At 38.7% G+C, this 23,034-nt stretch overlaps 1 protein-coding gene across 11 annotated transcripts in view; it reads right to left on the bottom strand.

Moving 5' to 3' along the window:
- The window catches only part of clcn5b (chloride channel, voltage-sensitive 5b), a 136,915-nt gene that overhangs the window by 23,768 nt on the left and 90,113 nt on the right, over nt 1–23,034 (bottom strand). For all 11 annotated transcript variants that reach the window (XM_048544286.2, XM_048544284.2, XM_048544287.2 and 8 more), the window contains 5 exons: nt 11,933–12,032; nt 5,591–5,778; nt 4,473–4,595; nt 2,603–2,809; nt 773–853 (listed from right to left, as the gene is read on the bottom strand). In XM_048544286.2, the coding sequence (XP_048400243.1) occupies nt 773–853; nt 2,603–2,809; nt 4,473–4,595; nt 5,591–5,778; nt 11,933–12,032 (699 nt within the window). The remainder of the gene's footprint in view (nt 1–772; nt 854–2,602; nt 2,810–4,472; nt 4,596–5,590; nt 5,779–11,932; nt 12,033–23,034) is intronic.

Here is a 23,034-nt window from a genome sequence, read left to right as displayed (position 1 = left end):
TGTTAGCTTGCATATGAAGTTAAGTTAGTACAATTTGCAGTTCTATAGATTGGCCCCATTTATCCATTCTCCGGGATATCATTGTTAAAATTTCCAAAGAGACACATGAACTCCAGACATGGGTTAGGACAGTATAGCATATCCATTTTAATACAACTGTTCAATCTATATTTGGCTGACAGCTATGTTTCAAAGATAGGATGCCTGTGTTTCCACAAGGCCTGATGTTATAGTGGTCGATGTATTTGAATATTGACTTTTTCAGTTTTTAACCCACCACTGTGTAGAAACACTTCTCCAGCCCTGTACAATGTTGAAAGATTATAAAATGCTAAAACAAGGAGTTTATTCACTATTTTAGAAAAACTGCTAACTAATTCAGTGTGCATTATCGTCAATAGATTGCATTCAATACTTCAAAAGTAAAACAATATATATTAACATAAACATCAAAGAAGTGCCCAAAATGAATTCCTTCTACTAAATTGTCCGTTAAGAAGAAAAACAGAAATCGGCTGACTAGGTTAAACCCAGAAACAGCTTCACAGAAAATAAAAATGCCAGAACGAATCCAGCTTGGCTGGGTAACCAACATGCACAAGAATCCACGTTCTATCTAATACTTTCAGCAATTCTCAGTACAATCTTCAGTGATAACCTTGGTGAATTTCTCCCCTCATCCTAGCAGTATAAACCTGTGCTGCTGCATGGCTATTAAAAAAGTTCGTGTTATTCAATTTTGTTAGAAGTAAATTTTGACAAAATCTCTTACCTCTTCAAGGCTAAACAAAACTCCTCCAATGGGGGCACCAAAAGCAACAGAAACACCTGCTGCTGCAGCTGCTGATAGTACCTAGAAAACAATGTCAATAAAGATGAAACCATGTAGAATTTGGCAAACAAATATGGCATATTTACAGTGTGCACGTGATGGGATTCAAACATAGCCAGAATAAGTTTACGTGCTGTTCTGAGGTCAAAGATCTGAGGAACTACTGGAATTATTTAATTATCATTCAGGGAAATGAAACAGTATCTACATACTGAAGTTGGGCAAGAGTTGAAAATTCAGATTAAAAAAGTGACCATTTATATTCTACATCTGCATTCTTCAAGAATGGATGGAGATCACACAACAATCTGTCCATATGTGCACTATTTCTTGGATACATTTGGCTATGATGATGAAAGACAAACTACTAGTCATAGTAAAGTATTTTTAAAGTAAAGCTTTGCAATACAGTTCAGTTATCTGCAATGCAGATTTGAAGCTTCCTTAACTTTTCTGGAGATGGTAAATGTATCTACGTGTAATATGAATTCATTCGTCACATATGAGACTCCACATCTGGCAACAAGATGATCTCATTCTCTGTCACTGTTTTTCTCTTGCCCTCAGGAATTGGGATTCTAAACCTACACAAATCTTTCATCAATTTAGTCCTCATAAAGGTTAATTATCATTCTTTCTACATGCTAATTTTTCCACTGTGAACCAAATCATAACTTATCCTCTGTACACAAAAAGGGACTTTGGTGTTATGTAGCATTTACTCCTCTGGAGTTATATTTTCTTCTAATTCTTATCTCCCTGGATGCATTTCTTTATTGTATATTCTGTGTCTTTTTCTTAAAGCAGAGGTGTATTCATTAAAATGAGTGGTAGCAATAATGGCAAACTGATTATGGCCACTTTTCCCAACAAGTAGCAACATCAAGCATTCTTTGTACAGCAAAATTAATTAAACTTATTTTGCTTCTCTATTCCCACCTTCCTAACAAATAAGCACACATATCAATCACACTCTAACTGTAGAGTAACATTATATTTCTCAAGAATCATCCTTGTGGCCTGAATGAAAGTACTAATGCATTGCTCAATATTTGATAGTTCTAAGGTGGAGCCAAATCCACATGGAACAGCTACAACGGTCAAGTACAGTAGGATTCTTGAAATCTACTATGTCAAAAGGTCTAGAGAAGTGACTGTCTCCTGAATGGAACAGATTTGCAGGTTTCCAACTTAAATTGGGAAACAAGGCCTCCAATTTTACAGTAATAGCTACTCAAGTATTAGGTGTTATGACTCTAATAACAGTCTGCACCTTTTTACATAACTTTTCATGAAAGTTACTAAATTTTGCAGTTAGTCTTCACTTTTTTCCATTATTTTTATGGCAGGAAGAACCACAACCTCGCAAGGAGACACGGATCCAACATACAACTTGCCTTTCTTATTTCCAGAATTTAATCTTCGAATGCTCATCTGACCTTGCTTCATGTTTATCTGCCAAAAATTGCATCTATTTCCAAACTCTATCCTAACCTGCACCACATCCCACCCAAGAATTACTCTTGCTTTTCATGAATTACTTTACTCCCTGTCACCTAACGCCCAATATATAAAATTCACACCTTAATATGGAAATTCTTTCAAAATTCTTATCTTTCACTAAAATCCCCTCCAGTACTACAGCTCTTGTGTGGGAATTCATTTTTTACATCTTTGCCAGATCTTTAGCAGCTCTGTACTTATCTGTTTATGATGAACACTGTAGCATAGGTGCAAAATACTAATTACAACACATCAATATCCACTTACCTCTCTCCTTTTAGCTTCGTTTTTCCTATATTTTGTACACAGATGACAAACAATATTGCCGCAGCAGCAGGCCACATGCACTAGGGGACCTTCCTTTCCCAGGCTGAGGCCTGAAGACACTGCCAAAACCAGGGTAACAGTCTTTATAATCAGAGTCCATTTTCCTAGATAGCCCCTAATGATAAAGCCACTTAATATGGTTTTAATCTGGAAGTAAATGACAAAACAGTTGTAAACATTAAGTAGTTCTGGAAGTTCAAAGAAGTGTGAAGTTTTTAGTTTAAAGAGCACAAGTTGCCCATTGTAAAAGCTTATTAGCAGCTAACAAAGGCTCAGAATTTAACTGACTAAGGAGACAATGGACTTCGCCTTGAGTTATCCAACCTGGTACAAAATGGGAAAGTAGAATTCCAAAATTGTGCACAATGACTTACTACCATGCTCTCGATTTGGTTGTCCTTCCTTCTCTAAGGCCTACCATGAAGTAACTGAAGTGCCCACTTTAAATGGGCTCTTGCAATTTGAATATACAAATTGTTGTGCAATGACATATTTAGGGCCCTAACTGGTACTTCAGGGCAGCACGCAGTATGTCCGTGCTGGTTCCATTCATTAACTGGCTGACAAGTCAAACAGCAGTCCATTATTGGGGCCAGGTCTTGAAAATGGATCAGGCATCGGTTTTAAAAATAGTTGTCAGTACAAACGTTGCCAGGATGTGCTCTGCTCATTTTTGGTCTCCTGGTATCATATCACCTGGTGGGGCTGCGTGGCATTTGGAAAGTTTTTATTTTCAAATGTTCGAGCTCATACAAGGCATGCTGTTGCACTTATCCATGTCCATGCAGAGTCCTCCGTGTGTCAGGATAAGTTTGGCAGTGTAAAGAAAGAATCTTGTGGCCACAGCCTTTATGGCAGTTATTAAGGAAATAGTGATTTGGTGGAACAGAACTTGAACATTATTGAAAAAGACACTTTGTTGAAGCTTTTGCATTCAGCAGGGCAATTAGGAAGAATACCAATAAAGGAGAAAACCGACTTTTATGCTGCTTGAGGGTGCATTGCTGATTGGTTTGCAAATGGACTCAGACTGTTAGAGGCATTGTTATAGAGAATGTGCAGTTAACGATGATTGACTATTAACTGTCAGGCTTTGTTTAGATTTCAAATCAGATTGATTGACACTGACTGGTCAGGGTATTGGCTTGAGAAATGAATGAAAGTCACCTATTTTCTGAAGAAGGGTCAATGGACCTGAAGCATTATCTGCTTTCTCTCCACAGATGCTGCGAGACCTGCTAAGTTTCTTCAGTAATTTCCTTTCTTTGTGTGACCTGCTTTGTTGAGTTGAAACAGGCACAGTATGTCAGTTAGGCTCGCTGTGTTGGCACACTTTCATATAATTGAAACCACATATTGATATGCAGGGCCCTTTAGTTTGCAGACAGAAAAAACATGTGTATGGTGTATGAACTGAAACTTGTTTCAACTGAACAAAATAAGTGGCAGCTATTACTGGATCATTTCTCAGGGAAATGCCCTAACCAGAGTCAGCGTCTCTGGTTTGAAAGATAATATTAATCGTTAAGCAGTGATGTTCTTCTTATACTAAACTAGTTTTCACTAAGTTTTGAGAGGTCTAAAGCATACCCAAAAAATGCCCAGTTTTTTTTTAAAAAGTACAATCAATAATAAGAAAAATTAACAACGAAAAATGGCACAACAAAAAATTTGTATTTAAAGCTTTGGGTTAATAGCATTAAGGGACAAAGAAAACCTATAGAATAATTTAAGGCACAGTTATTAGTTGTAACATTGTGCTAGTTGTGGAAGAACTCTCAAATTCCTCAAAAATAAACTTCAGGCTTACCTCTGGAATTCCAGATCCACACGCATAAGGCGCAAATACACGCACCAAAGACACAGCCAGGAAAGCGAATGCTATAGCCCAGCTAACATATATGAAGTAATTCAATATGTACGCACCAGCTCCCTGCAACATTTAATACAACATAAAAATTATAAGTCATATCTACATGCATGATAGGACATTGACAGTAAAGAAAAATCATTTATCATTTACATTAAAACTTCAGTTAACTTTGCGATAGATCTTTTGGTAAAATTTGATATATTTCCAGAACCTATTCATAAAATGATCATATAATAGCAGCTTATCATTCCATTTACTGCATTACATGCAGAGAGTGTTTCTGAAGCACACTATATGGACTCATCCTAATGCAACTGCAGCATTTTCCATTCACATTTTACCAAAAATTTAACGTAAACTGTTCATCTAACTGTTTAAAATTGCGCATGAAAAAGATATTTTGAAAGATTTTGGGTTGTTGCAACACAATGGGCACAACACATATTACCAAATCATCAAGCACGTTAAGCCAGTGTGGTGAGTTCTTGCTCCAGCCATCATGACTTCATTAACTTTTCAAACAGATTTACCCAAACTCCAATTCAGGGCTATTTTATACTAAGTAATCTAGGCAGAACTATTATTTTATTGCACAGAGGCTACTCATCCTGAACTTGAGCAGTAATTTTTCAGCAAATACAGTGGGCATTTAATTCTCTTCAAGAACATATTTTTCAGAAACACTATTCTATTTACACAAATGCATTTCTAACATCAATACAGGAAATATTTAATGAAAACAGGGAATATGTGTCAAAGGCTTTAAATTATCTCTTCAATTCAGTATCATTAACATTGCATGTGTCCACAGAAGCTGTTACTGAAATTGTCGACTCCAAAGACACCCTTCTATACTCTGCTGAAGGAAATTGTCGATACCCCAAGCATTTCTTAAATGGCCTAGAAGGAACTCTGCATATACTGGTTAAGGATGAAAAATTATCTTGCATTTCATAAGAAAATACATGGTTAAATTTACCTGGAGAAATAAATATTGGACAAGTCAACGGTTAGGGGCTATCAAAAAAATTAAAGAAATAAAGATATCTAATTACATCTGACTGGTTGAGAAACAGCTCCGACCAAGACTTCCACTGTGGGCATTTATCTCGTTGCTCAAAAGTGGTTTCACTGGATGTCCAGCAACAATGTTCATGGTTGTACCAGAACCCCACTAAACAGACGCCTTCTTTCAGATCTGTCATCCAGTGAGAAGCCATATCGATCAAACCAGCAATAGCACCTAGGCATAAGACAGTGTACTTGATTACTTTCATAGCCAGTAAAAGGATTGCAGGTTTTGTTTAGTTATTGATTCTGTCCCTTCTCCAGTACATTGGCCTTTTGCATTCTTCAAATGTTTTTCCAAGAAAAATATACTTAACAGGAAAAAGCATATTGAGATTTAAAAAAAAGAGACACTCAAAAGGAATGGAAACAGGTAGTAACAAGTAATATCGAATAATACAAAATAAGTAAAAATATTTTCTTTTTGATTAGAAAAAGCAAAGACTAATATTTATGGATAAGGAGACCAACAAAATCAAGTTTTAAATTAACATAACACTTAACACTCATAGAAAAGGTGACGGAAAAGAAAGCCAAAACATTAAAAGAATACAGGAAAATTGTAAAGCAGCTACAAGAGAAAATAAGGGGGGGAAAAAAGGTATTTAACAAAAAGCTCTCTGTAGATACATTACTAGTTAGAGGGCTAACAAAGTAGTATTAAGAGCTATCTTAGGAGATAAAGGAGGTAAGCCTGGAGTTCAACGGTACACCTGAAATTTTGGAACAAGCGGGAGTAGATGCAGAATTGGAGGCTAACAGTCAAAGGTTTTCTGATACTAAAAGAGAAATATTGTCGGAGACTGGTGATTTACTTCTGAGGCTCCTGAATGAAGCTTGAGGAAGAATACAGTGAGGTTCAAATTTACAAAATATTAAGAAAAGTAAAAGTAATCTAAAAGATAGAGAGATCATGAATGGAGTTTCCAAAACTGCATAAAGTACTCCAACTGAGAGCTACTCTAGTTTTGTTTGATATCACCTTCTTATTCTGGTGTTGTATAAAACCACTGATAATAGTTTTACCCATTTGCATTGCTACCCTATTGACCTTCCACACACAATTACTGCCTTCTCCTTTACAAAATTTTACCTCAAGTTGTACACTCTCACCATATTCTTAACATCAAAGTGCATTATTTTGCAGTTGTCTAGACAAAACCGGCTCAATCACTTTTGTGCATACATTCCTAATAGATTGTCACATTCTAAAATGTTGTGGAAAATAAGATTTCTCCAAAGTTTGGGAACTATGATGACGTCTTCTGGAAAGACAGAGGTCCACAGGCAATGTTAGTTTTGTTTCAATTGTTCATAAGTCCTAGAAGTTGGGATAAAAAGTATTAAGATATTGGAAAAAACATGATCCATTCAGGGCTGTGCCTGATCAATCTTTAAGCAGTAAACAAGAAGCTGTTAAAAAAAAAATCTGCTTTTTTATGTAATTTGAAGAAGCACTGAATAAAGTGTTTTACAAAAAAGGTAATTTTACATTGAATCAAAAAGAATAGCCAGATAGATAGAAATTGTAGGTGAGAAGGAAGCAAAGGTTACAATTAAAACTTAAACAAATTGTAAAATACATTGTTTTAGATGTATAGGAGCCTAGCCCCTCAAACCTGTTCTGACATGAAAGGAGGTCATGGTTCGTCTGTGACCTAATTTCATATACCCATCTTTGCCTTATTATCAACTGTTTCCTTTGGTTAAAAGAAAACCATCAACCCCTCTCATCTATTCTTAGATTGCCTTACCAGAGAAAATAATTGATTTTCTATCTACCCTATTAGTTCCCCTTAACGCCTTAAAAATTCATTCAAATCACTTCAGTTTTCAAAAGTGAAATAAACGTTACCCTGTTATCAGTTATCTCCATTTGTTTTTAAACACCTGGAGGTCTGGTATCAAGGTTTACATCAAACTGCCCACATAGGCCAGCATCCTCATTTTTCAGAGTTTATCAGGCTCAAAGGCATACAACTTTGTGATTTAAGGCAAAAACATCGACTGAAGATTCATGGGATTGGGATTGTTACTCCGTCCAAACTTTCACACATTGTTGCCAGAAACACATCTGCTCTGTTTTTCAGAGAAGTAACACCATTTTCTTTCTTTTCAGCTTTATAGCTATGTATGTGCTCAACAAACATTGAAACGCAAACGCTTCACTTTTTATTGGCTAAGTGTGAGTTGTGTCAAGTTTGCTGTAGGGATTCTTTTTACAAGGCCCAGCATAATTTTTCACTGCATCATAGCAAATACACCTTAATAATCATCTACCCCACCCCTACAACACTTCATTTCACAACTATGAACAACTTACATTACTATGACAGTCGTTGTCACAGAAATTCAATAAAATCTTAATGGGAGGTCTCACACCTTTAAGATCCTAAACTACCCCCACCAAGCCCATATGACACCACTACAGCAGGTAGTGCTCAAGATACTTTTCAGCTTTAACCTTTTCAGACCCTCACACTCAATTCAACAATTAGCTAATTCAGTAGATTATAGGAAAAAGAAAGTTGCATCACAAGAAGTGGTTTGTTGGTTAGTTCTTACATTTCTCGTTACTTTCGGGTATGCTTCTAAACTATTCTAGCTTTTCTGTATTAGCTGATAAATATTAGTTTTAAACCTTCTAAATATATGTTTTTTTACTGTGTTTATATTTGCACTTTGTTGATCTGTTCTGCTGCTTGTAGATACCTCTGCCAGGAGATCTGCAGTCACTGTAGACCATGCTCATCTGTCTCACACCATCCTCACACATTCACTATACCCCATCTGCAGTCACTCTGACATCTGTCATTCAACTATATCGGGACTGACTGCTCTGTCTGCTGTTCTCCATTTTGCCCTCTTGAGGAAAGCTCCATAGCTTTTCACTTCTGATCAGGTGGCAGAACTAATGATGTTTTCATTTCAGGATGTAACTTATTAAGAATTATTTCTGTTTTTTTGTAATTTTAAGCTGTTTTTCATTTGTCATATGTTGGTATATAGAACTCAGAATATGTTTTAACATCCACATTTTCTTCTATAGTTCTTTATTTAATGCCCATATTCCTGGTGCATGCAGGAAAACTGCACTGCATGTAGCATTCTTATAATTTATTCCCCCTTGTTAACAGTTTTCCTGTTAACACATCCTTCATCTTTAGGCCATCTTTATCTTTCTAATTTCTGTATCACCACAGTTATTTTTCCTAAGTTACCAGTCATTTGTTCCAGTTTGACACCATCCATTTCAATCTACATTCTAGTTTCTTCTCTAGTTTGCATTTCTTCTCCTGTATTCCTTCCTACTAACTTTATTTTTGTCTTTTTGCTATTCATATAATTTAAATTCTAATTTTCTGGATTTTACTTGATCTATGATATTTTGGAAGGACTCTTCTGATTCGGCAAATAGTACGATGTTGTTAGTGCACCACCACTTAGTTACATTCTCGTTTCCAATTTTTTCCCTAGAAGTAAGTCAAATTCTCAAAAAGAAAACAAAAGAACTGCAGCTGCTGGAATCAGAAATAAAAACGGCAACTACTAGAAAACTAAGCGGGTCTGGCAGCATCTGTAGAGAGAAAGCAGAGTTAATATTTCAGGACTCTTGGCCCTTCTTCAGAGCTAATTCTCTGAATGTTTGTCACATGTATAAACTGAGCCTTGCTATACTCCTCCCTTCAACTGAAAGATCTTTCAGTGTCCCTCTTCTGCTCTCAAGCTTGTTATTTGGTCTCAGTATAGAATCTGGATATTTCAGTATCATGTCTATTATCCTCGGCTGAAAAATATGGATGAATGCATCTTAATAGTCTATGAAGAATATGCAAATATTCTTCTTTTTATTAAATTCATTCACTGGATGTATGTCATTGGCTAGGCCAGCAATTATTGGCTGTCCTTATTGCCCTACACAAGATCATGGCAAGTTGCCTCTTGAATTGCTGCAGATTCTGGAGCGGAGTGACACCCATGAAATTGTTAGGAAAGAAGCTGCAGGTTTCCTGGCTCTTGTAGCCACAGCATTTATATGGCCGTTCCAGTTCAGTGTCTGTCAATGCTAACTCCCAGCAAGTTGATAGTGGGGAATTCAGCAATGAGTAATTCTACCCAATGTCAAACAGTGATTAAATTCTCTATTGTTAGAAGTGTCAATTGCCTAACACGTGTGGTTCATCACCAACAAGCAACTTGCCACTAATCAGCCCATACATCAGGAACCGAGGTTGATGTTGAACAAACTATGTTGAATATTGTGCAATCAGTTAATGTTTTCACTTGTGACTTTATGACATAGGCAAGTTCATCGATGAATAGCTGAAAGTAGTTGGGTGAGGACATTACCCTAAGGAACTCTGACAGTGATGTCATGGGATTGAGATAGGATCATAGAATTTTACATTTGAGAAGGAAGCCATTTAATCCATCAAATGGACCAGTCCTGAAACAGATATCCAGCTCGTCCAATACTCCAGCCTTATCTGCGTAGCCAGCTAGATTTGTTACTTTCAGATCCTTTATCCATTCACGGGATGAGGGTGTCGCTGGCTAGGCAGTAGTTATTACCCATTCCTAATTGCCCAGAGGGCAGTTAAGAGCCAAACACATTTCTGTGGGCCTGGAGTCACATGTAGACCAGACCAGGTAAGGATGGTAGTTTCCTTCTCTAAAGGACATTAGTGAACCAGATGGGTTTTTCCAACAATCAGCAATGGATTCAAGGTCATCGTTAGATTCTTAATTCCAGTTATTTATTGAAGTCAAATTCCACCATCTGCCATGGTGCGATTCAAACCTGAGACCCCAGAATGTTACCTGGGTCTCTGGATTAACAGTCCAGCGATAGTAGCACTAGGCCATTGCCTCCCCAATAATACATACTCAATTCTCTTTTGAACCTATGGAATCCACCTTCACTACTCTCCCAGGCAGCATATTCCAAATCATAACAATGGTGAGTGAAGAAGTTTCTCCTCATGTCACTTCTAGCTGTCTTGCTGACAATCTTGATGATTGACCTTCAAAGCCACAACAACCTTACTTAATACTAAATATGGCTCTGGCTGGTGAAGAATTTGATGTGTTTATCAAAGATTGATCTTAAGTTAAATGCTCCACCTCTTGTTCCTACTTCAGGTTGTGTTTCACCAATCTCTGCTTCAAATGTGTTGATAATGTCAGTTGCTTTGGTACAGGTCAGTATCATAAAACATGGTCACATGATCACAAGCTGTATTTGTTGGAAAGCTGTTTGTATCTTTAAATTTTAATTAATTCTTTGTCAATTCCCACATATTTAAATTAATTATTTAAAATGTTACAAGGCGATAGGTAAACTCTTGTTATGACCGGCAAATATCAGAGAACTTACCTCAAAAGGACAACAAAGTTAACTAGGACTAAGAAATATTCTATCAACTGGAGTCTTCATTTGGAGATGTTAGTAAAACATTAACAAACAGGGTGAGGGTCTAGATATAGGTAACATACATAACAACCTTTTCAGCCCATAAATAGCTACTGTGGTGCTTGGCAGGTCAGCCAAGTCTGATCAGACCAAGTTCTTGGAAAGAATAAGAGCCTTTAAACAATATTATTTTGTTTAGTGTATCTTCCCTTCTCTTATTTATCAATTCTATCCCCTCAATAATGTGTCAAGGCTTTTTTTTTAAAAAAAACTTTTACATGCTGGAATCAGAAGAGTATACTGAAATGGTTAATTGAACTTTTTAAAGAGGATTCAGAAGTCTCACTCTATTTAAAGCATAACAGTGTTAAGTGACAGAGGCTAGATTACAAATGACATTAAATAAAAGTTGTTTTGGAATCTAGAGATCCATCTGAAAAGGAAAATATTCAACAAAATCTCGAAGCATTACTAATTGAAGACTGATTTTATTAATGCATTTTCTTCTGTACTTTCATTTAAATAATGGATCACCAACATCCACCAAGAGTAGGACAGAGGAGAAACCTCACCTGAGAAGAATTAGAGATGATCTATATAAGGGAAGTAAACTTTACACTGATGAGATGATCTCTCCAATGCTCTAGATCACTAAATGTTTGAATAGGTATTAATTCAATTCCTGGCCATCATCAGGATAAGAAATTACTCTAGCAAACTGGCAAAGATATAAATGATTTTAAAATGCTGATCACTTGATTATTCCAGACAAAAATGCCAGTTAATAATTCATGAGACCACATTCCTTAGCTTGGACTTCTAATCCAGCCTAATTTATTCACTTACTTAAAAGACTGTCCCCCAATTAAGACTTGCTGATACAGCAACATGCAACAAAAGAAAAGGTCCTTCTTACCTGCCATAAGTCCAACCAGTAACATCACCAGCCACCCAGAGAAGGCATCACTCAAACCTTTAATGAGTGCCCACAACGACTCTTTACTTTTGCTTGTAATCTGGAAAGAGAAGCAGCAACATTTGATGGCAGTAGTTTGCTAAAGTTTTCCATTCCATGAATGACGTCACCGCAAACGGTAAATACACAGTAAACTTGTTATCACCAAGAAAGAATGGAGAGTAAATGCAGGGCGGCCAGCCACACCATATCTCAGGATTAAATATCAAAATGTAATCAAAATTTCAATTGTTACTCTGGGGCATAAATATGAAGGACAAGTGAACACGAAGGGCAAATTTTGATTTTATACTGCATATATCATTAAGTTAAAATAGGACTACTTGATTCAATCACTACACTTTTGAATCTACCTATAGTTCCTTTTCTGCGAGAGTCAGTTTTTCCTCAGAGACTGGAAATCAGCATCCTGAGAATTATGTCTTACTACAATACACTCAAGGCATTGCAATAACGATTTCTGAACATTTCACTTGTGCAATAAAACTGCAGCAACACAGGCAGCAGCTGTTCATTGGAACCATGCATTAGTCCTGGCACAGTTCACTCGTTGGGATTTTTCTGGGACGTTTAAAACACCAATGAACAATGTGTGGGCATCTGGAACACCAAATCAAATGTCCCCAGCTTTGTTCCAGAGACTTTAAATGGTTCTGATCTAGCTTAATAGTTAGCTCAGGAAATGCCACAGAATTAAAATCAACCCACAAAATTATTAAACAGAACTCCCCATGCCCTATGTCAACATTGGCCCTTCTCCTTACAACGTTCTGTACACCCAACTCTCCCCGAAACTATCCCTGGACCTAACCTGACCCCTCCCAACTCTGGATTGTCACCAAATTACGTGACAGTCTGACCAACTTGACAATACACCGAGTATACAGCCCATTTCTGAAGGAGGGTACTGACCTGAAACATCAGCTTTCCTGCTCCTCTGATGTTAATTAATTAACAATTACATTAAAGCTGTCAAGTTAATTTTAACATTTCATTACAATTAATGCAATTATAACTTTGAATGAATCACTAAAAAAGACTAAATGTTTGAAAAGAACAAGAACAAGAAAAGAACAAGAAAAAAAGTAAACATTTTTGTACATTCTCCCAAAGTCTGCATGGGTTCCTGCAGGTGCTCCAGTTTTCCTCCCACAGTACAAAGATGTGCAGGTTAGCTGGATTAGCCATATTAAATTGTCCGTAGTGTCCATGGATGTGCTGGCTTTATGTGGATTAGCCATGGGAAAAGGAGGGTTAAAGGGATGGGGTGGGATGCTCTTCGGGGGTTTGGTGTGGACTCAATGGGCTGAATGGCCTTCTTCCACACTGAATGCATTCCATGGTTCAACGATAGTAGGAACTGCAGATTCTGGAGAATCTGAGATAGCGAGGTGCAGAGCTGGATGAACACAGCAGGCAAGCAGCATCAGAGGAGCAGCAAGGCTGACATTTCTGGCCCAGACCCTTCTTCAGAAAATTTTCCGCCTTCTTGCTCGTCTGATGCTGCTTGGCCTGCTGTGTTTATCCAGCTCTACACCTTGTTATCCCATGATTCAATGATCTGTTTTGATAAATTATTGGAAATTCACTTCCTGTACAATGATTTAAATGTAATTTATATTTTTTTTCCCTTCTGTGAGAATTCCTCAAATCTGACTGATTGCTTAGCTTCTCTTCTGTATGCCCTGTTACCAGACCAAAGAGAGTCATAATAAACAACGCAAATTATAAAGAATCTTTGGAAAAAGAGGATATCTTCACTCTACAGCTTATTAAAACTTTATGTATAGCTTTTTTCAAGATTAATGGCAAACACCATTCCTTCATCAGCAACTTCAAAATCCAGATCATTGGTTTGCTAGCCACACTTGTTTAAAATTAGAAGTGTAACTTCAACAGCCTACCTCATTCAGCTCTCATTCTGATAAAATGCACTGGTTCTATGTGCCTTTCTAATACCAGAGAATTCAAGTTTAAAAACAGTCATACATGTTCTGCTATTTTCACTATATTATTATATCTTTTTCTTTTTCAGTAGTCTGTGTGTGAATTTAGAAAGAGGAATGGGTGCCAAGGCAGTTGCATGCTTCTCCTGCAGAATGTGGGAGGTAAGAGTCACTACCAGTGACCCCATTGACTTCATCTGTGGGAAGTGCAGCCAACTTCAGCTCCTCGGAAACCGCGTTAGGGAACTGGAGCTGGAGCTGGATAAACGTCCGAGCATTCAGGAGGCTGAGGGGGTAATTGAGAGGAGTTACAGGGCGATAGTCACACCTCAGGTACAGGAGAAAGGTAGATGGGTTAGAGTCAGGGGACAGAAAGGGAACAGGCAGACAGTGCAGGGATCCCATGTGGCCATTCCCCTCAATAACAAGTATATGATTTTGGATACTGTTGAGGGGGGAGGGGGGGGGGGGGGAGGTGGAGATGACTTACCAGGGGTAAGCCATGGGGTACAGGTCTCTGGTGCAGAGTCTGTCCCTGTTGCCCAAAATGGAAGGGGGGAGAGGAGGAGAGCATTAATCATTGGGGATCCATAGCTAGGAGGACAGAGAGGAGATTCTGTGGGAACGAAAGAGATTCACAGTTGGTGTGTTGCCTCCCAGGTGCCAGGATCCATGACGTCTCGGATCATGTTTTTGGAATCCTTAAGGGGGAGGGGGAATAGCCTCAAGTCATGGTCCACATATGTCATTGGTGCCTAGGTAGGAAAAGGGGTGGGGATGTGGGGCAGAAATTCAGGGAGCTAGGGTGGAAGCTTAGAGCTAGAACAAACAGAGTTGTTATCTCTGGTTTGTTACCTGTGCCATGTGCTAGCGAGGTGAGGAATAGGGAGAGAGAGCAGTTGAACACGTGGCTGCAGGGATGGTGCAGGAGGCAGGGATTCAGATCCCTGGAGAACTGGGACTCATTCTGGGGTGGGTGGGACCTCTACAAAAGGAATGGTCTACACTTGAAACAGAGGGGTAGCAATATCCTGGGGGGGGGGGGGGGGGGGAAGAGGAATTTGCTATTGCTCTTCAGGGGGTTTTAAACTAATTCAGCAAGGGGATGGGAGCCTGAATTGTAGCTCCAGTGTCCAGGAGGTTGAGAGTAGAAAGTCAGAAATAGGGTTTCAAGGTTACTGGAGTGTACCAGCTGGCAGGAAGGTGGTTTGAAGTGTGTCTACTTCTACAGCAGGAGCATCCTGAATAAGGTGGGTGAACATGCAGCATGGGTTGGTACCTGGGACTTCGATGTTGTGGCCATCTCGGAGACATGGATAGATCAAGGACAGGAATGGTTGTTGCAGGTTCCGGGGTTTAGATATGTCAGTAAGAAGAGGGAAAGTGGTAAAAGAAGGGTGATGTGGCATTATTAGTCAAGGGCAGTAATACGGTGGCAGAAAGGGAATTTGATGAGGTCTTGTCTACTGAGGTAGTATGGGCGGAGGTTAGAAACAGGAAAGGAGAAGTCACCCTGTTGGGAGTTTTCTATAGGCCTCCGAGAAGTTCCAGAGATGTAGAGGAAAGGATTGCCAAGATGATTCTCGATAGGAATGAAGGTAACAGGGTAGTTGTGATGGGAGACTTTAACTTTCCAAATATTAACTGGAAATGCTATAGGCCGAGCACATTAGATGGGTCAGTTTTTGTCCAATGTGTGCAGGAGGGTTTCCTGACACAGTATGTCGATAGGCCAACAAGAGTGAGGCCACTTTGGATTTGGTTCTGGGTAATGAACCAGGCCAGGTGTTAGATTTAGAGGTAGGTGTGCACTTTGGTGAGAGTGACCATAGTTTGGTTACGTTCACTTTAGCGATGGAAAGGGAAATATATATACTGCAGGGCAAAAAAGTTATTGCTGGCGGGGGTGGGGGGGGGGGAAGGCAATTATGAGGTGATTCGGCAAGATTTAGGATGCATAGGATGGAGAAGGAAACTCTAGGGGTGGGCACAATTGAAATGTGGACCTTGTTCAAGGAACAGCTAACGTGTGTCCTTGATAAGAATGCACCTTTCAGGCAGGCAGGAAGTGGTCAAGCGAGGGAAGCGTGGTTTACTAAAGAAATCGAAACTCTTGTGAAGAGGAAGAGGGAGGTTTATGTAAAGATGAGGCATGAAGGTTCAGTTAGGGCTCTTGAGATCTACAAGTTAGCCAGGACGGACTTAGAGAGCTAAGAGGAACCAGGAGGGGACATGAGAAGTCTTTGGCAGGTAGGATCAAGGAAAACCCTAAAGCTTTCCATAGGTATGTCAAGAACAAAAGAATGACTAGAGTAAGATTAAGGTCAGTCATGGAAGGACAGTAATGGAAAGTTGTGTGTGGAGTCTAAAGAGATAGGAGAGGCACTAAATGAATATTTTTCATCAGTATTCACACAGGAAAAAGAAAATGTTGTCGAGGGGAATACTGAGATACAGGTTATTAGATTAGTTGGGATTGAGGTTCACAAGGAGGTGGTGTTAGCAATTCTGGAAGGTGTAAAAATGGATAAGTCCCCTGGGTTGGATGGGATGTATCCTAGAATTCTTTGAGAAGCTAGGGAGGAGATTGCAAAGCCTTTGGCTTTGATCTTTATGTTGTCATTATCTGCAGGAATAGTGCCAGAAGACTGGAGGATAGCAAATGTTGTCCCCTTGTTCAAGAGGAGGAGGAGGGACAATCCTGGTAATTACAGACCAGTTGAACCTTACTTCGGTTGTGGGTTAAAGTGTTGGAAAGGATTATAAGAGATAGGATTTATAATCATCTGGGAAGGAATAATTTGATTAGGGATAGTCAACACGGTTTTGAGAAGGATAGGTCGTGCCTCACAAACCTTATTGAGTTCTTTGAGAAGGTGACTGAACAGGTGGATGAGGGTAAAGTGGTTGATGTGGTATATATGGATTTCAGTAAAGAGTTTGATAAGGTTCCCCACGGTAGGCTATTGCATAAAATACGGAGTCATGAGATTGAAGGTGGTTTAGCGGTTTGCATCAAAAATTGGATAGTTGGAAGAAGGCAGAGAGTGATGGTTGATAGGAAATGTTCATCCTGGAGTTCAGTTACTAGTGGTGTACTGCAAGGATCTGTTTTGGGGTCACTGCTGTTTGCCATTTTTATGAATGACCTGGATGAGTGAGTAGAAGGATGGGTTAGTAAATTTGCAGATGACACTAAAGTTGGTGGAGCTATGGATAGTGGAGAAGGATGTTGCAGGTTACAGAGGGACAGAGGTAAGCTGCAGAGATGGGCTGAGAGGTGAAAAATGGAGTTTAATGCAGAGAAGTGTGAGGTGATTCACTTTGGCAAGAGTAACAGGAATACAGAGTACTGGGCTAATGCTAAGATTCTTGGTGGTGTAGATGAGCAGAGAGATCTCGGTGTCCATATACATAAATCCCTGAAAGTTGCCACCCAGGTTGATAGGGTTGTTAAGAAGGTATACAGTGTGTTAGGTTTTATTGGTAGAGGGATTGAGTTTCGCAGCCATGAGGTCATGTTGCAGCTGTACAAAACTCTGGTGCAGCCACACTTGGAGTATTGCATACAGTTCTGGTTTCCACATTATAGGAAGGATGTGGAAGCATTGGAGAGGGTGCAGAGGAGATTTACCAGGATTTGCCTGGAAGGTCTTATGAGGAAAGGCTGAGGGACTTGAGGCTGTTTTTGTTAGAGAGAAGAAGGTTAAGAGATGACTTAATAGAGACATACAAGACTATCAGAGGATTAGACAGAGTGGACAGTGAGAGACTTTTTCCTCAGATGGTGATGGCTAGCACGAGGAGACATAGCTTTAAATTGATGGGTGATAGAGATAGGATAGATGTCAGAGGTAGGTTCTTTACTCAGAGTAGTAAGGGCGTGGAATGCCCTGCCTGCAACAGTAGTAGACTCGCCAAGTTTAAGGGCATTTAAATGGTCATTGGATAATAATGGAATAATGTAGGTTAGATGGGCTTCAGTTTGGTTTCACAGGTCGGCGCAACATCGAGGGCTAAAGGGCCTGTACTGCACTGTAGAGTTCTATGTTCTATGCGTGGTTTCTCCACTATTGCCAAACAATTTTATATACATGCAGCACGACATGTTCATTAACATTCTACACTTGCTTATTGGGGAGCTAATGATTTAAAATGTAATTTCAGAATTTGTTTCTTGACTCATAGGTAGCAAAGGCAATTTATATTAAATAAAACTTAATGGAATTCACATCTACGTTATTGATAAAATCACCAAATAAACCACATCACAGGGAACAAGCAGACAATATTACACAATGCTGTTTTCTCCCCCTATAAAAATTGCTCAATTCTGCACAACTTTGCCTGCTAAGGCCCTTTTTCCAGTCTAGGATTTAAAGTATAAATGTACTGAAATGTTCCAAAAGTCATTCTGTACCAAGCACTGTTTTTTAATTTTAAAGGCACAGTTGTCTTCTCATGCTGCATATGTACATTTGCTTAGTTAGTTAAGTCATCTGAAGGACAATGAACTGTTTCCATGGTGTGGGCAAAAGCACACCGAGTAACTTTACATAAAGATGCTGCTCAATTTCCATATTTCATGATGTTTCAGAGGTAAAAATGGGTTTGCAAGAATCATAGTTTTAGACATTCAATACCAGGAACATCCATTTTTCCAACTCTTTCTAAACTTAGTGATGTGTTGTAGGCCCTACAAAACTTTGAAATTAATTTGACTGCAATATTTAATCCTACAAAGAAACTGACCCTTCAGTAATATTGTTATAGGATGAGGGAATTCAAGATAGTCTTTCATTATTATTTGCAACTGATTTCAAAGATGTGAGAAGAATCTTTATTACTGGGTCAACTTTAATTTGTGTGTAGGTAGAAGATAAAATCTACTTTTGCAGATCTAATACATTTTCCGTGCTATACATGGCTTCTCGGATTTGATTCCACTGGGTTTTCTGCACTTCAGCAATGACTTTGAATTGAAGATGTTTGCACGTAGCACATCATGATAACCTTTATAATACCACTCTGTTTTTCACCTTTTTTCCAGCTCCACATCAGAGAGTTAAGTCTCTAATCAAGATGAACATTTCAATCCAGCACTGAGAAATTGCTTTCTTTCTGACTTTGATGATGTATGAAACTGAATTTCCATGTTCCTTCCCATTGTATTATTATTTGAAGAGGAAGAGGCAAGCTCTTCTGATTTTTGGTCAACATTTATGTTGCAATCAGCAGTATCAAAACAGAAAATGTATTTACTTAATTTGTTACCATTTGTGGGACCTTGTGTGGAAATGGGCTTACACGTTGTATCGCATTAAAACAGATCAATGCTTTGAAAATACTTAACTGGGTGTGTTTTTCTTCAGGACATGTGGGATGTGCCATGTAAGAGCGTTTTTTATTCCTTAAAAATCAGAAATAAATTTTGTTCTATAGTTAGATTTTGTGTTTTATTACCGGAATTCCTGGTGGTCACTATAATTTTAGACTGTTGCCACCAGATGGCACTATTACATTCTACACATATGTCACATGCTTTCTGAGAAACCTTCACAGGCCTCATGCAATGTTCAAAAGAAGATTTTAAGTAAATTTTAAAAAAATAACACAATCACATCTATTAAATCTATTGCCTTTCATGCCATTTTATGCAAGTTTTAGTAAAGTATTAGTCTGTCAAAAATTGGACCTGTATTTCACAACTTTAAAAGAAAGTCTTGTACCCACAGACCTGATGAAAGGACACAACAGATCTGCTGAAAATTTCCAGCATTTTCTGCTCTAATTTATATAGCACGTTTATAACAACTTAAATATTTAGTGTCTTTAACACTTTAAAACATCTCAAGATGCTTCACAGGAGCAATATGAAATTAAAAAAAACAAGCTACTTAATGAGATATTAGATCAGATGATGAAAAACTCTGTCAAAGAAGTAGGTTTTAAGAAGTGTTTTAATGGAGGAAGAAATACACAGCCATGGTGGGAGGGAATTCCAGAGGTTGGTTGAGAAGCAGTTTGAGGGCCTGGCCACCATTGTTGGCACTTGAGGGGGAAGGTTGGGGATGGTGTGAAAGGAAATAGGTTCTAAGTTCCTCAGCGGTTGTGGCCTCATCATTTCACTCTCTACTGGCCTCTTGCCCACTTGTAAATTTACTGCAGAGTCATAAATAAGTAGTGAACATAATTAAAAACAGGATGCCCAAGGAATTCACAGTAATGACATGTGAGATAGAAGTAGTACACTGTTGCATTCCAATTCACTGCATTCCTGTTGAGAAAACAAGGGACATCATTTGCATTTCTTAAAAATTCTAACAAATTCACTGGATGGTGTGAGGGACCAAATGGCAGAAACCCATATGAATAAAGTAGATAAAATGGAGAAATGGATACGAAATGATGTTCTGATTCTAAGTCGAATATCCTTGTGTTCATACAGAAAACTTTTACCGATCTACTTTTGTGACTTCAAATTATTGTTTGCTTTCTCAATAGGGACAGTTTGTAGTTAATGATTATTTAGACATTAACTACAGAAGTACACAGACTCTAATAATGAACTAGAAAATTGAGGAAAAAGTGTAAGATCAATTTTTACACCTTGGTTGTAATAATAATGATTGAAACACCTCCAAAATTCATAGGGGGGAGCACTTTATTTGTCAACCACTGTTGTGTTACCAATTCAAAAGGGCATTTTCCCAGAATGGATCAACTGACCCTGTTGTTGCAACATTACTGGAAACAGATGTCTGAAAATAATGGGACTTAGCAAAGATGAATAAAATTTAGTAAATATTACATTATTTCTTAACTGTTTTTCCACTTTTCTCTTATATGGCCTCATTCGGTGTTATTCTAATTTACTGGAAGCAAGTTCCTTAATCCTGGCTCCACAGAAGAGTGTTCAAACATTGATCTTTTAACCTTCTCTCTTTGCAAGATAAGAAACAGTAATGCAAAATAGCTACATTGTTTAACATATGACATGAACAACTGTGGGTGAGGCATACATGTGACCCCCAGTTGCCACCCTTGTAGTTTTAATACACCCAGCAATATCCAAGGGACATAATGTGATATAATTTCAATTGATACTTTTTACAATGTAACCATCAATATATGTTATATACTCCCCAATCTTCTGAGAACGCAAACCTCAAGTAAATTATTCTTCTGGCTACGAACTTGCTCTCTTTGTTTCGGTTAAAAAGATTTACAAGGAACATCTGTGTATGTAAAAGCTGCAGGGTGTAAAGTGCAAAATGGACATACTGGGAATGAATCAAAGGGAATTTGTGTGCATAGTCAACAGAATGTTTTATTCAAGGAAAACAAAACCAATGTAACTTAAAAATCTTACTGACATATGTCTCAAGAAGGAATTAGTGAGGGCTTTGAGTAGCCTTTGTTGAACGTGGAGGGTGCAGGTAACAGAGTTTTTCTGTGGAATATTTCAGTGCACTGAGTTGTGCAAGCATCTGAATCTTAATTTGAGCAGGCCTATCATCTGCTGGGTGATGGCCCTCGTGATGTATTGTACCTCTCCTCTGCAGCACTGCCGATTCCTCACTGGCATTAGCTGTCATGTGGGGCAATGCCTGTCTCCCAGCAATCAGCCCTACAATTGACAACAGAAACTTCATCTATTTGTGAGCATTCCAGAATGCAGACATTCAGGCCGCTCATTAGGTCAGACACTGAAACTTGGAGGATGTATTTGATCTGATTACGTATCAGCTGAGTATTAATACAGTGGAAATCTATTCTGTTGCTAAAAATCAGCTGGTTGATCCCATGGAGTTCTATTGGCAGCATGTGCGTAATCTATAACGCTTTATGACAGTGAGAACCATGCTGTTACAGCAAATAACATGGCCCTGGCTGCCTTGCTCTCTGCATCCAAGGGGAACCTCAGAAATTCATGGGTTCTCTGCGGTACAACATCTATAACCTCTCACATACATTTGTCAGTTGCTGACTGACAGATGCCTCAGGGGTCTGAAGTGGAAACTTAGACTGAGGTACTGGAGCAGAAGTTCAGAACTTTTTAGACATTAATATAATCTGCAATTTACATAGGATGATTTCTCTCTTGGTTGCAAGTCCTCAACAAAGAGCTGGCATCAATAGGATACTACTTCCTGGTACATGCTATGATATCTGTTGGTTAACTGAAGGTAGCTACAGCATCCTCCACATATTCTGCTACAGGCCATTGGGGGGAATTTTCAGTGCAAAGACTCCAGGTTGCCTGGATCTTACACCTCTGCAGGCTGGTCTGCTGCTTGTGGTTATTGCAGGTACCCCTATATCCATCTGCACAGGTTCCTCCTCAGATTTACCATGGGAAGGAGGGCAGCAAGGTTGTTTTGTTCAGATCAGGTGTCCTGTGAATGCTGCATCCAGTTGACAGAACTTCCAGCCACTGGTCTGTTCCTTCAATCAAGTATTTATTCAGCCGCTCTGGTTAAGGTTCTAGTCTATGCTCTATGTCAAAATGTTAATAATAGGAATTTAGCAATGGGAATGCAATTTTGTACCAATCGGAGAGGTTAAAGGCACTCTTGACATAGAAGGAACCAAGCATTCACTGGGGTTCAGAAGAATGACGTGGATTTCTTTAAAACTTATAAAATCCTGGCAGAGCTGGACAAACTGGACACATGGACAATGCTTCACCTGGCCAGGGGATATCTAAAACAGCAGTCAGTCTCAAACTACCCGGTAAGACACCTACGACTGAAATGAGGAAAAATTTCTCAAATGAATATTGCAAACCTGTAGAATTCACCATTACATAAGGCTGTGAAGGTCAAGTCAATGAATATATTTAAGAAAGCAATAGATAGATTTCTAGACATTAAAAGCATCAAGCGGTAGGGGAAGAGTTCAGGAATAGTTGAAATTGAGGGTCAGCAATGATCATGCTGAATGGCGAAGCAGACTTGGCAGCTTGAATGGTCTGCTCCTCTTATTTTCTATGGTTTTGTAATCCTATAAGTGACAGAAAGGTTACAGTGCAAAAAAAGCCAATTCAATCCCACACGTCAGTGCCAGCTGAGAAAACTAGCCACTCATTTATTT

This window comes from Stegostoma tigrinum, chromosome 15 (assembly GCF_030684315.1).
Source record: "Stegostoma tigrinum isolate sSteTig4 chromosome 15, sSteTig4.hap1, whole genome shotgun sequence".
Taxonomy (NCBI): Eukaryota; Metazoa; Chordata; class Chondrichthyes; order Orectolobiformes; family Stegostomatidae; genus Stegostoma; species Stegostoma tigrinum.
The sequence above is the reverse complement of the archived record's forward strand: the minus strand, read 5'-3'. Positions and strand labels throughout refer to the sequence as shown.